This window comes from Phalacrocorax carbo, chromosome 1, assembly GCF_963921805.1.
Source record: "Phalacrocorax carbo chromosome 1, bPhaCar2.1, whole genome shotgun sequence".
NCBI classification, from domain to species: domain Eukaryota; kingdom Metazoa; phylum Chordata; class Aves; order Suliformes; family Phalacrocoracidae; genus Phalacrocorax; species Phalacrocorax carbo.
The window spans coordinates 22,511,422-22,527,854 of NC_087513.1; the positions used below are offsets into that span (position 1 = coordinate 22,511,422).

General features: G+C 39.3%; 1 protein-coding gene across 1 annotated transcript in view; it reads right to left on the reverse strand.

The window, feature by feature from the left end:
• Positions 1 to 15,409, reverse strand: part of IL17REL (interleukin 17 receptor E like) — a 45,439-nt gene extending 30,030 nt beyond the window's left edge. The window contains exon 1 of the mRNA XM_064454561.1: positions 15,257 to 15,409. Within this exon, the coding sequence (XP_064310631.1) occupies positions 15,257 to 15,358 (102 nt within the window). The 5' untranslated portion in view covers positions 15,359 to 15,409. The remainder of the gene's footprint in view (positions 1 to 15,256) is intronic.
• Between the last annotated feature and the right edge of the window lie 1,024 nt (positions 15,410 to 16,433).

Here is a 16,433-nt window from a genome sequence, read left to right on the forward strand (position 1 = left end):
CACAAATGCTGTGGGTGTCTTTTAGGCAAAAATAAGATCCTGAACATGATAGCACATTTTACTCCTATACAGAGAGCATCTTTGATTCCTATCTGCTTTGGCAAAAAGCCTAAGCAAAATATACTTACACAACACAAACAGTTAGGGATTTTCCTATTTCTCTAGGGTTTTCCCCATTTGTGGTATTACTCAACTGTAGCTAGAGGTTATCTGAAGAGACACCACCAACGTGCAACCTTCTGAATAGAAGGTGTGGTGCCAATTTTTTAGCTAGCACAGCAACTTCTCCTCAATCTAAACCAACCGTAATATCACATTGTTTTGTTTAAAGAATGTAGAGAAGAAAGTGAGATCAGCAGACGAAGATTTGGATTTGGGGGCACAGAGAGTATTTTCACGAATTAAAATTACCAAGGAAAAGAAACAAAGATTAGATCTGTTTCCCATTTCCTTTCATATCTTCAGGCACTGAATCAATTGCAGAATTGTAGAAATTCTTCCCTGAATGTTCTGTCATGCAGGAAAGAGTCTGAGGCAAATTCGGTTCCACAGTCTACCTGTTAGCTCTGCTGCACCTCATTCATAGAAGAGTCAGTGCCATTTCTTCCACAACTCCATCAGGAATAGGAATATGCTTGAAAATGCTTTAAGATGTATTATTTAATTGGGACCAGGTTGTCAGACACTTAACATTCATTCATTAAGGTGCCTACATTAATGTCAGTGAATGTAGAGTGAACAGTTTTTCCGCTTTTTGAGAGATCCTCAGTGGCAAAGCTATTACCTGAACCTATTAGGTTCAACTGCCAGAGGGGCAGAGTAAAAGGAACATGACCATATTCTGATGTTTCCCTTTATTCCAGTAATTTCTGTTCTTTGAGCACTGTTAAAAGTAAGCATGGGACTGAATGTACTCTTACAACAAAGGGAAAGTGTGTCTTGCAATAACTGATGCTCAAATTGTAGCCAAAAGACTGACAAAGATGATTAATTTAATAATGTTCTTTTTGATTTCCAGTTGAGGGGGGATGCTCTGTACAAGTCCATCTTATACTGCACACAATTAGAAAGGATCTCACAGATCACTGGGTCTAGTCCCTTGATAACCACAGGTATCACATCATCTAATCCCTTTCAAAAATTGGTGAAGCTTCATTTTAAAATCAGTCAGGCTTTCATGTGCACTGCTCCAATAACCAAGGCTATTCCAGAAGCCCAGTTCTCTGCCAGCACCAGATCTTTTAATTTCTGACATAAACACAATCATGGTTAGCTTGTGTTTACTTCTGATGGTGCCCAATATCTTTTCACTTAAATAGGTGCTTTCCACCTTGGAATTCACTTTCCATTTATCTACAACCAGTAATATACCTTTTCCCAGGGTTTGGTGGTTTTTTTGCGAGACTATAAAAGCCAAGCTCTTTTATTCCTCTCTAATAAAACAGGCTTTCCTTCTTACCATCACCCTTTTCAGCAGCTATTTCTGCTTTAATGTTTCTGTCCAAATGGAGTGACCAGAACCACACACTAGTTCTGAAGACAGTTTCCCACTAGTGGTTTTTTGGTGCCTTGGAATGTGGTAATATTCCTTGTCTCAATCGGGAGCACCACAGCCATGTCATATCAGTAGCCCCATACAGAGAGGGAGCTACTTACCCCTTTCTGTGTAAGCAATCCAGCAGCAGCCTTCTTTTCTCCATCCGCTCACCCCATTCAGTTCATGGAGGGAAGAGGATACAGTTGCTGGGCCATAAGAGTCCTAAATGATTTCTCATGGCCTGTAGTGAAAAACCTGACAGTGCTAATGTGGTCTCAATCACGTCCATAAAGAAAAAGGTCTTTGAGCAGTGGACAGCCACAAAGTGATAGGGACCTACACAATTTAGGAACCTTGGATGGAAACAGAGGGGATTCAGAGCTGTACCATAAGCTCCTCAGACTATCAACAAATGACTGTAATTACTTTCATAGAGACATTCAGCCCCAGAAACTGTCTAGGGAGAATTTCACAAATGGAAACAACTGAGTATGCTTTAGCTTCTGCCAGAGCTATTTTCACAGGCAAAGGAGATAATGGCTTTGCACTTTACATGTCGTTGATGCTGGTGAGGATAGGAAACTCACAGGACTTTTGCCATTCTATTTTTATAAAGGTCACAACTGTATTTATCTTACCAAATGTAAGGAAACAGAATTCTTTACAGTAAGAGAAAGCACAGGGATAACATAATGATTCCTGTTCCACTAAAAAAAAAGCCTTAACTATATCACAGTCAAGCATTTATACAAAAAAAGCATGTTACTGGAAATGGGTGAAAAGGAAAAATAATAAGCCTACAGAACACACTTGGCAATTGAATAAAATTGTGGTTATATTTACTGAGAACCAGGGGGATTATAATGATTAATACACGTAATATGAAAATTTAGAACTGTTAAAAATTCGTAGTTAGTACTGCTGATCCAGTGTCTCCAAAAGACCTTTTCTCAAAAGGAGCATCTGTATTTGTTTTGACGTCATGTGTAATTACTTCCATTGCCAAGGTAAAACTATCTTACTGATGATCCTTTTTAACTTTTGGCAAACCACAAGGTTGTTCTTCAACTTTTACTGACAATGTGGTGATCAGATAAATCAAATACACTGTGCAATGGGATCAGCTAAGCAATCATAGAAGGAAGCATTTTGACTGTTGTCCATGCAGAAAAGAAATAGGTACCTGAACTTACGGCAAAGCATTATTTTGGAACTACTTTGAAGTACTGCTTCTACAAGAGTGCCTGGATGTTGCTGGATTTTTTTACAGAATGCTAAACAAAACATCTGAGTCATGCCTGTGCATTATCGAGCTCCGAGCGTCTTTGCATGTGTTCCAAGCTGAACAAAAATAATCCCATCAGATTATTGCAGTGCTGAACCTGAGAGGATAAGTACTACTGAGAAGTGGGGTATTAAGCTCAGGCTCAGTACAGTGCAAGCAAAGTGACAGACTTTTCCAATGAGTGCTGGCTTGGGTCCAACAGAGCAAGGTAACCTCTGCCTGTGTTAACGCTATGCTGATGTGCTCTCAACTAAGCGGTGAACTGACAGTGAAAAAACAGGAAAGAGATTATTGGGTTTATTGAAGATTATTGGACAACCTTCAGTAAGGTTTCACAGTGGTCTAAAGCATAGCCTTTTACCAGTTCTTGCTCCCCGCTCTATTTGCCATTTCACAGGTACATGCAAACGTATGCGTGCTGTCCTCCACAACCTCTGGTTTGTCACAAGGCCAACGCTTCCTTTACTTCAGTAATGCAGGAACACGTTACTAACACAAGACCCTCAGGCCCCTTACATTTTTGTCCTTCTGTTTACCTGGTGCTATTCAGGTATAATAGAGATTTCTGTCTTCAAATCAATATGTGTTTCCTCCTTCACTGTATTGACGCAGAGGATTCCTGCTCCCGTATTTCAGCTGGACTGCATGTGGCTCATAATGTCTTCTGACCTACATTCTGACCTACAGCTGCGTGGTTGTATCCCTTCTATAGAGCAGAAAAAGTGATAGAGTTGGCAGCACAGTAGTTATATTTCTGGGGACTCTGCAGTGACATGCATTTATCCTATAAGTGAATGTCCAGTCAAAACAATATTGCCTTTGAGGTCTTACAGCTGGGAAGAATATTCCCCCCCTTGTATTTTTTTAAGTGAATGGTATGTACAAATAATGCTGCGATACAAAAAGGGCCTACATAGAAACCACTTGCTTTTAAATTTATTGGACCAAAGGGAGCTATGACAGTCTGAAATAAAAGCTGCTTGTCCTATTGTATGCTTGAGCTCCAGAACTAGAAGCAGAATTTGCTTGAAGCAACAGTATGCTTTAGCTTCTATTTTTTAGAAATAAAAACAAAAAAAATAAATAAAACAAAAAAAGTCAATAATTTTGATGTCATGTTTCCTAAAATATTAATACAAGTTGTTAACAAAACAGAATTGCATACAATAGACAAAGTAAAATTAAAATGCAATTTGAATGCCATACCCTCAGCTGGTATAAATCAGCACCATCCCATACATAGTGTGTCAAAAATTTCAGACCACTCAGCTACTTGAAAGGACAACTAATCTACCAAATCAGCACTTCTAGTCTAACAATGAGACAGGGGCATTCTAAAACAGCATTAATGGTTATTTCAATGAATGACTGGAGATATCATACAGAGAATGACAAAATGGAATCAAAGGCAGTTAAGGTGGAAGGGTCTCTGGAGGTCACCAAGTCCAGCCTCCTGCTAGAAACAGTACTGTCACCAACATCAGATCAAGTCAGCCATTACTTTGGCCATTTCTTGAAAAATGGAGGACATAGTGACAACCCTGGATATCCCATGCTTTGAGGTTAGGATAGTATAGTGATCTCTGTAGCACAGAAGAGGCTACAAGAAAAACTTAGTGAAGGTCCCTCAGCAGCACTGACAGCACTGAGACTTGCAGCCTCAGAGGTGACTGGAACCAGTGAGCAGTGAGATTGCCACAAAGAAGGAAAAAGAACAAAAAAGGCAAGAACTGAAGTGAAGATTATGAGAAAAGAACCTCTGGGATAGAATTTCTCTTCCTGCTGCTGCTGGAGGCAGTGGTTATTTCTTTTGGAAATACTTATTTTTCTTTTGGCCTGAAGATCTTTTTCTATTCCATTTACATTCTTCTCATACATACTAACACTCTTGCTCAGCAAAAGAGGGAATATATTGCAGGCCTGGCTTGCCAGTGCTCTGGCATACACAGCAAAGCCCTCACCACTTTGCTTTAGACAATCACCCATTTTGCTTATGTTTAGAGTCAGTCCCAGGAGCAGAGCAGTGTTCTGCAGTACACTGTGACCTTTATAAATGATAAATGCCATCCTGCTCACATTCACAAATTGTGGAGGACTATGGCTGAGTGAAATTCTTTCCACTGATTTGAATGAACTTTGAATCAGATCAGAGTGGGAAAAACAGCTGGACAGGGGAGAAAAGATATAACAAAAGGCTCATGGGTCGAGATAAGGACAGGGAGAGATCACTCAGCAATTACCGTCACAGGTAAAACAGACTCAACTTGGGGAAAATTAATTCAATTTATTATCAATCAAAATCAGAGCAACATAATGAGAAAATAAAACTTAAATCTTAAAACACCTTCCCCCTCACCCCTCCCTTCTTCCTGGGCTCAACTTCATTCCCAATTTTCTCTACCTCCTCCCCACCAGCAGCGCAGGGGGACAGGGAATGGGGGGGTTTGTGGTCAGTTCATCACTGGTTGTTTCTGCTGCTCCTTCCTCCTCAATGGGAGAACTCCTCACACCCTTACCCTGCTCCAGTGTGGCCTGAGTCCTTCCCACAGGCTGCAGTTCTTCATGAACTGCTCCAGTGTGGGTCCCTCCCACGGGAGACAGTCCTTCAGGAACAGATTGCTCCAGCGTGGGTCCCCAATGGGGTCACAAGTCCTGCCAGCAAACCTGCTCCAGCATGGGCTCCTCTCTCAGTGGGGCCACAGTTCCTGCCAGGAGCCTGCTCCAGCACGGGCTTTCCACAGGGTCACAGCCTCCTTCAGGCTGCTCAGTGTGGGGTCCTCCCTGGCTGCAGGTGGATATCTGCTCCACCATTAACCTCCATGGGCTGCAGGGGACAGCCTGCCTCACCATGGTCTTCACCACGGGCTGCAGGGGAATCTCTGCTCTGGCACCTGGAGCACCTCCTCCCCAGCCTTCTTCAGTGACCTTGGTGTCTGCAGAGTTGTTTCTCCCACATATTCTCAAACCTCTCTTCGGCTGAAATTGCAGAGGTTTTTTGTTTCCCCTTCTTAAATACGTTATCCCAGAGGCACTAGCACTGTCGCTGATGGGCTCAGTCTTGGCCAGCGGCGGGTCCATCTTGGAGCCAGCTGGCATTGGCTTTACTGGACATAGGGGAAGCTTCTAGCAGCTTCTCACAGAAGACACCCCTGTAATGCCTCCGTTACAAAAACCTTGCCACGCAAACCTAATACACCTATACAAACTTCAGCTTTGCCCAGGAGAAAAGGATTGCATAATTTCCAAGTAAGGCAATTTCTTTGTGCAGATTTTGCACTACTACTGGTAGTAAAATGGAGCCAAAGTTTGCAGTCATTTGCAAAATAAAATTAAGTCAGCCAAATCTAAAAGAGGATTTAGGTACCTGAAACGTAATTTAAGCAAACCGTGGCGATCTCAGCCAAACACCATGATCCATAACACCTTATTAGTTGCAACCTAACACTAGAGGCACCTAAGTTTATTAGGCACTTCCCTTTCTGATCTGAAAGCTCCCTGGATGCATGCAGTTTGGTGTTCAGCGCATGACCACAACAAAGCTGGAATGACACTTAGCTCATGCTAAAGCTCTTTGGGATAGCACACACAAGTGAGACACCATGGCCCCAGGCATAGCAGGTGGCTGGAGGAGATTTAATAGTAACAGGTCAAACTTTAAAAACTCAAGCCTAGTCTTTCAAACTGGAAATATTAGAAGAGGAAAGCAGAATGTGGGCATGTTCCAGCTTTTACACTCTAGATTTCAAGTCCTTACCTCAAGGGACAGCCAGGTTCAACATCCTCCTTAACATGAAATAGTTCTAACCCTAAGTTGTCTGTTTGCCATGCTGCCCAGTAAATGAGAGGGTTTCCCAGGCCTCCTGTCAAAGCAGTGATATTGTATAGAGAGGAAATAAAAGAACGATGGTCTGAGAGAAGGTCAGGCCAGTTGCAGTGTAATTTTTAAAGCTGAGTTCTTTCAACATTCAAATGGGAGATTGTTTCCTACTTCAAAGGCCACTTATATTTTATTTTAAGCAGCCATCAGAAAAAAAACCAGAAACCGAAACTTTGGAAGAGTGGCTCTCAGCAGCTACTCTGTAGAGAGAATGTCAAACTCTGGCTCATAACTCAGGTGGCTGGGCTCTAGGGAGTGGAGTTCAGACTAACCCGGTGCTTAACATTTTCCCTTGCCTAAATTGAGGCAGCACCATGCTGAGCGTGCAGGTTTCTCACACTGCCCTGACAAGTTGCTAATGCTTTCTCATGATCTCCATTTAATCTTTATTTAATAACCTGGAACCATAGGAAAGGAGCAGGATCGTAGAATGGGTGAATGTTACACAGATACTATCCTGAAAAGTTGGGGGCAGAGGGGCTTAAAAACAAAAATGAGCTTCCTAATCCCAACCCTGCCAGCGTGGATCACGTACTAAAATTTAGAATAACAAAGCATGCTTGGCAATAATTTCTTATAACAGTTTCAAGACTTTGGAGGCCACATGTCAGGGCTGAGACACCCTTCAAAGCCATGGAGTGAAACACAGGAGCACATGTTTCTGGGGTTTATAGCTCCCATAAAAATGGTGTTTCTCCCTGTTCTTCTACAACAGAGAGAATTTTCAAACCTCAGTAAACTTGGAACTACCTGATTATAGCTCTTCCTACTGAGAATTATTTTTAAATGTTGACTTTGGTTTTATTCTAGTCTTAGCTTATTATGTTGTTGTGTAAGGATGTAAAGCCATACAAATGATCCCTCAGGCCATGCTAGAAGCAATGGTAGAGTAGTCTCGGATGGCAGTCCTGAGAGGCCACTACATTCCTTCCTGGTGCCACAGTATCACTTAAGGAACTGCTTCCTTTAAAGACTTAATGACAAAGATGCCTGACCAGCTCTAACTGTGCTTGCTGAGTTACAAAAACACTCTAGCCACAGCAAAATGAGGAAAATCTTGGTACATGTAGGTGAATTTTTTTTTTTTTTGCAGCTGTATACTTGAAAATTTTTGAGAGGATTATTTCCTAACTATTCATACTTGTATTATTATGGCATCTGAAATTCTTAATCCTGCATCAGAAATCTTATACCAGAATCCCTGCATACATGCCCTTCCTCTCCTATCAAGAACAACAAAAGCCAAAATCACTTTTCCCTGAAAGAGCTAGCAGTATGAGTACATTAAAAATTAAGAAACATTCCTAATTTGCGATGTAGAAAAGCCCTACTGAAAATATCTATACTGTCCGTTCCAGCCAAAACATCTGCAGTTTGAGATAACTGATACAGAAGCTACTTATGAATAAATTAGGAGATGCTAAGTAAGAATAAATTATATAAAATACAAAATAAAATATAACTACTCAAAAATTCATTATGTAGTCTATTTCTCTTTTTGGTGTTAACTCATAATTTTGTGGGGGTTTGGGGTGGGGGAAGAAGGGGAAAAAAACCCAAACTATGGAATAATCATATAGTTTGGCTTTATCTTGTATAACAACTGCAGTTGCTAAAGTTAGCGCTGTCCAATTACCAGAGGCAGAGGTCCAAAAGAAGGTCTTCCAAAGAGGCAGGATTCTGCCAACTTTACAACAGCAGCATTGTTTCACCTGACTCTCCTGATCACACTGTTGTCCCTAGAGGCAGCAATAATTTTGGGCATGGCCTCAGCTTAACAAAACCATCAGTGTTCAGTACCTTCATAGGTTGCTTCACTCTGTCTTATTTTTAATGATAGGCCTTACTCACTGAAAACCACCTATGCCACACATGCGCCTAAAAAGTGTTTGTGGTTTTTTCCCCCTAAGTGGAAGGGAAAATAAGCTACAAAGGCAGACTAAATGGTAACACAGGTGTGACCGTGCTCTAAAAATTATTCTACTATATCATATATAAACATAATATATTGTAAATGAGGGGGAAATATTAAAAGAACATATACTACTGACCAAAACTAAACATGAAGCATGATACAAGAATGACAATTGCAAGAATAAATTTTTAAAAAGCCCAAACCACAAATGAGGAAAAATATAATACAAAGATATCAAAATTTGAAAAGTAATGGAGAAAACTGTCATTGCAGTCATGGAAGGAAGAACCGCATGTCAGGGAAATAAGGAAGTGGGAAAAAGATCAAGGAAGTTTGCATATGTAGGGATGAAAGGGAAAAACAAAACTGGAGACAGTGAAATGTATTAACTGCAATAAATTCTATTTCCTCAAAGTTTTTCCAAGAAAAAGACAATGAATGCAGGTCTAGTACTGTACAATGTTGTTTATATGATTCATACTTTCTGAAAATATGCAGGCAAGTAGGGGCAACTCCAAGACAACCAGTTTTCCAGAAATGATTGAAATTTACCACACATATTTAGAGGAATTAAGTTGAGACATTTTCTAGCAAGAGAAAGAGCCGCAGATAATTTGCAAAGTAAAAAAAAAAACTCTCTTCATTTTTGCATAGACACTTCCTGAATGAGGTGGTGTGTCCCATACAGTTTTCACCATGAGTCCCATATTTTGCGTGCTGAAAAGGCAGGATATGCGAGACAGGTCTTTGCCTCTTTTGACTGTTCCAAAGCAATAAGTGAAATATGACTTGGAAGACCATCTTTAGATCCCACAAAAGAGAAAATTATGAATGAAAGCAAAGATATTAGGGTTAGAAAATAACTCAAGATACCATCTACTCTACATTTCTGCCTTAGGAAGAATGACCTTTATCTGAGACATATCTGAGAGATATTTGCTTAGCGTGTGCGGAGACCTCTACAAGCTCTGCAGGCAATCTGTTCCACTGCTCAGCATCATTAGCTACTGTGACTTTCTAGCTTATTCATGACCTCAGAAAATTCTGGCCCAGTGAATTTCTACAGATGTAAAGGCAGGGTCAGGGCTGTGACGCATCCATATCACATCTAGGCATACATTAATTTACCAGTTCTGCAATCATTCCTAGCCAAGTTGTTCAGAGCTGGTCTGGAACTTCCTCAGCAACGCACTGCTCTTCAGGGCATACTTTCTGTTTCGTGTTTTTAAGATGGCAAATAATTTCATGGTTTTCCAAAACTATCCAATAAGTGTTAACAAAATCAGAAAAAAAATATTTTCCCAAGAGTATGAAAACTACTATGAAAACATCTGTGCCAGAGTTGATATATAAAACGTAGGGATCTCTTGTGGGGATGATGGTAACGCAATGCATAGAACTTCAAATGTGTGTTCCTGGTTTGAACAGTCTGGTAGCTACAGCATGGTACATAGGAGTTCATGGCTCCCAGAAATCAAATGATCTTCAGTCAGATAGGAGGAAACTCCTTTCTTAGGTCCAAATTACCTACCTAGCTGGGAGTGAAGACTAGCTTCTCAATGATGAGCCAAAAAGCCAGGAGAATATCAAAAGCTATCCTTAGAAAGAAGTCTTTTAAAACCTCTTTTTGGTCCTTCTCATTTTTGATCATCCCTGGTTCTCTCCCATGCACAGTCATTCTGGCGAGAGAGGAAGTACGGGACAGTATAAACAAATATGACACAGTAACAGGTACAGCATTGCCAGCTCCAGCAAACATACAAATTAAGCTAATCCTAGTCCATACTGCAAGAATTCCAGCTAGATCACACACATGTTCTTATTAAAGTTATTACCACTCCTAAAAATTTGTCCCTCCTAGATTTGATCAAATTACAAGTAGCTTTCCAACTGCAAAGCAATCAGTCAGACAGCAATATTCTGCAGCTGTGGAAAGCACCTACTCCTAAATCTCAAGATTCACCACTGAGCTTTGGATCCAAATGGAGCTGAAGGGTATCTTCCCTCCCTAAGATCAGGGCCGAGAGAGATTTGTGAGCTAAAGTTTGCTGCCAATAATAAAGGTCAGCTGCTCCCATCTCCTGCTGAGTTCGCTTATATATCCTTTATTTAAAAAAAAAAATCTACCTCCTGGTACAGGTACTGACTGAACGTATTTATGTTGATGCCCCATGATGGTGAAGCTTCTAGCACTGCCTTGTGTTTCAGTTTCAAGACACCTTGTCAGGTCCAGTTCCAACATCTGTTAATTTTGTGCCCCCAGCTTTCATGATGGTCTGCAGTACCTCTGCTCTTGCTACTCCAGTGACTTATCTCTTTCCAGACCTTGTAACCTTCTTCCAGAGTTCTTGAGGAAGGGAGAAGGGAGAAAGAATAAACCAAGAGCTAAAGCTGCTTTTTTTGCAAATTCTGAATTGCAGAGCTTTCTCCATCCCCACCTCCCCTGAAAGAAGTGGTGGTAAATGCTCTAATAATGAGGAACACCAGGGAGTTTTGAAGTCTCTGCTCATACCTGTCACTGCCTGTTTTCTTCCAGTGGCCTAGAACACAGCAGGAAAAATGGAAGCTAAGCATCTCATGTCATTGTCAAGCTATATTTGACCCTAAGAGCAAATATGAAACACAGTCCAAGAGATAAGTCACCTAAACTTGCTAAACTGCAGCTCTCCTGACTACCAGCAGAGAAGGCAAGCAGGGTTATCTAAGCAAATGGTTAATGTCACTCTAATACAGTGACTCAACATGATCGAGCCCCTTAAGTATGACTGCTTTGACTAATGAGTACTTAACAATTATAGTATTCAAAGCACTTAATTAAAACATATTATTAAGACACATCACACAGGAAGGTCAGCATTATTTTGTACTTGTGAAAATTGGAGAAAGGAAATTACTTGAATAGGGCCACACAAGTGAGTCAATGGCAGGCGGTGATGCAAAACCCAGGCCTTCTATCGAGAGCATGCTCTCATGGGCTGTGCTGCGTCTCAGCAAATATTAGCAGAGGATACATTTTATTTTTTTAATGCATCTCCTCCAGTCAGGTATATTGATGCATACTCAAAAAAGTCTGTGGTGAATCATCTTCCTATGTTGGAACTTCATACTTTATATCTATCTCATGCTCATCCTGAGGAAGCCAGGCCTCTGGTCAGACATTTTCCATGTCTAAAACTAGTTTTTCAAACAAATTTTAGAGAACAACTGAATTATGTCACATAGATTATCATGACCAATTTTAGAGGCTTGGGATCACTTTTAAAATAGAAATTGCTGAAAAAAAGAAGGCCAGTTTATGTCAGCTGAGTTAGTAGCTTAAGGGTTGTATTATAACACTGATTTTGCAGTGTGCAGTATTCAGGAAGAATGGACTGATCCATGGCATAAATATCCAGTAAAGAAACACCACATACTTTGATTATGAATAGCATGAACAGGCAGCAGCTATATCAAGAATTTGCTGCCAATAACCTTTATAATTGCAGGGAAATCCCAGATTGAGTTTAGGGTTTCCTTCTTTATTCATGGACTTTGGAAACATTACTACATTTAATGGCAGACAATACAAATACTATTTCATAGTTTTCTGGAGAGTTTTTTTTTAAATGTAGTGCTCTTGATCTTTACCAGCTGTTGAGTCAAATTTGGTGTAAGTCTTTTTCTTTGTGTACAGCCTGCAAACAATGTGGATTGTAAAATGAGTAGGGTGCAAACCCAATTTCAATTGCAGGCTGGGATTCCCCTATGCTTTTACAGGGAAACTTGGTTGATAACGATGTTTGCTATAGGGTGAGGCATGGAGACCAGCCCCATTGTATTTAACCTTTGAATACCAGAATATCATGCAAGCTCTAAAGCCAAGCCATTAAAATAAGGAAGGAGAAATAAATCATAATGCATAATAAAAGCTTGGTTGTTCCTTTTCCATCACTCAACCCACAATTGTATATTTTCATGCTGTTTAAATTTTCATGTAATGCTTGCATAAACATCCAATGTTCTTTAGTTTTTTCCTTTCCCATACTGAACAGAAGTACAGTTTGTGGTATAGTAATGAAACCTGGATATTGCTGAATACAAGGCAATGCAAGGATGTCTTGCTGAGTACTCATGGTAAACTAAGAATGATTCATAAAGTTGTAATAAGATCCAAAACCTAAACCGTCCAGTGTCAAGCATTTTCAAGTCACATACCTCAAAACAGTTACATAACTATTTCCCTCTTAAGTACAACCAACGCTTTACTCTGATAACAGTACCCAGTGAGGTCAAAACTGAATACAAATACTCAAGGGACATAGCCACCTTAAAATCTATTCTTCTGTTCAAACTGAACAGTTTCAGTTATTAAACCTACTCAAAACCTTCTGACAATACCCACAGTTTGGAAAAGGCAGAAAAATGCAAATTGCTTTTCATTCCCCTGTTGCTTTATGAAGAACCACACAACCTCAGAACTGACCCTGCAGAAGAGAAATCCACTATACAAACTTATGGGAAAACATCATAAAGAAAAAGCTATTCTCTATAATCCTCACTTGTAGCAAAGCAGCTACAGAAAACTTGATAGCTTTAAAATCACAATATCTCATTGCCACATTAAGCAAATCGCTAGAAAAAACCCAGCATTGATTCTCTGCTTTGTGATCTGATGTGCTAAAGCAGAAGAGAGCACACATATATTCCACATAGACAAAGGCAAATTGTAACCCCTGGTTAGTGCCCATATAAAGACCGTTATAAATGATAATAAAATAGTGTTATAAATTATGAAGAAGATAAACTTCTCTCTTCTAAAGTAACTCAGGTAGGAATGGGATTGAGGCCACAAATTTGTTCAGTTTTGCAGCAAAATTGTAGTTACTTTCAAAGGAAAAAGAAAAAGGTGTTCTCTCGAACAAACTAGTCATGAGACTGTAAAGTTCATGTAGCTAAAATGCTTTGCACTAAATTGAAAATGCAATGCTGGGAGTAATTTGTCCTGTTGAGATCATGATTGTTCCCAGTGAGAAAACATTTTTGTGTTAAAAAGTCATTAATGCATTCAAGATTCTACTGAATACAACTAGCAGAGAGAACATGAACCACATCCTATCTTTAACATCACAAATTATGGATTGATATTGATTAGAAACAATGTCTTTCCCCTGCAAATGAAAAAAAAATTACACTTTTCTCAGTTATCCGACCTTCAGTATGGGAAAAGTTGTAAGACAAACTCTTGAAGGCAAAGGAAGGGATCCAGTCTACCAAACCTCAGGGTAGTGTCTATATCTTAGGCATCTAGTGAATCAGTCTTCTTAACATACATACCTAAGATATGACAGAGAAGCATGCATTTTAAGGTCCCCAGAGGTAAATCCTATCCCCTAGGCTGAATCCCACCAAAAAGATTGCTATTGTTTTTTACATGCTGAGTCTGATAATCATATACTCTTTGGAGGGATAAATTAGAACAATAAATAATTTCTAATTTAAACTCTCGTTGCAGCAGACCAAGGAGCATTAATTATTTAAAATAAATGTGTGTTTGCATTCATAAACATACGTACATAAAAATCCTTGTAAAGTCCTCAGGTACATCTAGAGATTAATCTCTTATTACTATATTTTATTATTTTAAAAACATTATCTAAGTGGATAGAGACTACAGAACTTGCATGCAGGAATATTGAACTTTACAGATAGAGGGTTTTTTTCCCTCAGTCTATTATTTTATAAGCATCTTTATTCCTAGTATTTTCTAAGATACACATACAAAATATAGAATAAACTGCTGTAACACGTACTAACTTAATATCTGGGTAGTACCACCACATTTAGACAATCTTTAGTATGTCTCATTGCCTGTGCTAAACACAGGCATCTTCAAGCAGAAGTCTGTATGGACAGCCAAATTCTTTCATGCCACGAATTCCGCTTCTCTGCAGCAAGTACACAGCCATCATCCTCTACCAAGACTGAAAGTCAGATTCCCTATTATTTTATCCTTTTTTACTTATCTTTCAATGTACTCTATTCTTACAGTTTCAGAATGCCAACAGAAGCAGAACATCTCCATACTGCCCCTTTGTGGGGATATTTAGAAATATACAAAATTCAAAGCTGTTAAAGAGATGTTATGGTTCACACTCCACTTTATGCACATACATAAGTCATTAAATTTAATACTGCAGTTACATTCATCCCACAAAATGAAAAACAGCTTTTACTCTTTCTCAAACTTAATTAATTTATTCACAGGAAAGTCAGTGTTTCATATACTCCTAACATAATTAGCGATTTCTGAAGCCTCCCTTTCCTCCCTCCCTCATCCCTTTGGCACCACTGTTGTTGTAAAAACTGACTCTCCAAAGTAATGAATATGAACTAAACCATTTTTTTTCAAATACAAAAGACAGATTTAAAAAAGGTACTAACAACAGCAGTTGGAAATAGTGTAAGGTGCATTTTCTTACTCCCTTCCTAACAGTCATCTTTGCCACTTTGGATACTTAATTTAGAATGACAGGAATATAAAGTGAATGTTCAGGACAGCTGAAATATTTTCCCGGTTTTGTTTTCTTCCTTTTGTTACAATTGTTTTGGCAGCTTACAACTACTATATCGATAGATAGCAAATAGGAACAAGTAAGAGATTACCTGAGAACATGAAAGTCCACATTCTTCGATCTTGGGAATAATCTGACAATCAGAATTCCAAAAAAGAATTATTAGAAGAATCTGAACATGAATACTTATCATCCTAAACTGAAAAAAAAAAGCAAAACCTCAGAAGAAACCTTCTACTCTGACAATTCTCCCTCTCATGCCAAAACTTTAATATGAATTTTAGTCCCTCCCACAGCACCTCTGAGCTCCTCCCTCTAAAACTTTCCAAAGACAGAAAATTGCTAGTTAGGGGAAATATAAAGCATGTTCAACTCATTTCTTATGTACCGTAGTATAAAGGGGGAGATGTGAATTTCTGATAATCACAGTAAAAGCCTTTCCTTCTGGATTTCATCAAGTCAGCTTTAGATCAGTTTTAGCAAATTTCTTTTCTGTAAATTCTATGTATAAATGGGAATTTTCTTTCTAGAGTGATGTACCAGGCAGGTTCACTGGAATCCAAATGCATTCTTATGTCTACTTATTTTTCTGGTTTTCTAATGCATTGAATAAAAATAGCTTTGCTGAGGTGGGTAGTCTTGGAAGACTGGTTTCTTGTTTTTCATCAGCAGGAAAAACATATTCTTTTACTCTAGAAGTCTGTGTTTTGAACTTATTTCACTTATTATTTAATTGTATCCACAGAAGCCTCTTGTTCTGCAGCCTATCTCCAGTTTTTGGATTTTTAACACACTCAGGCAGTATGCATGCTTTGACAAAGAAGTTAAACACCACCAGCTCTGAAAGCAGGGTGCAGGTGAGTCACACCTCAATATCCGTTAGCATAACAAAACGCCCAGGAATGCCTTTTCCGGTGCTACCTTGCACAGTCCCATTACCCATCACATGGAACAAGTATTCCAAAAAACACGCTCTCTGTGTGTACATGTGGTGAGTTATGCCTGTAGACAGAATAGGGAGTTATTCTTCCATAAAGAGGGCTTGCTCACAACTGAGATATATATATTACAGTAGGACAGTGTCAGAACCAAAGTCCACAGTGCTTTTGCAAAACCGTTTGCATCAGTTAAAGTAGGGAATACACAATTAGCACCATCTGCTAGAGTCTGGCTTTACCAACTTTTTTTTTTAATAAACAGGTAAAAGACGATGTCTACTCTGACAATGTATCTACTATAGTTATATTGTAGATACTTTCATGTAAGTC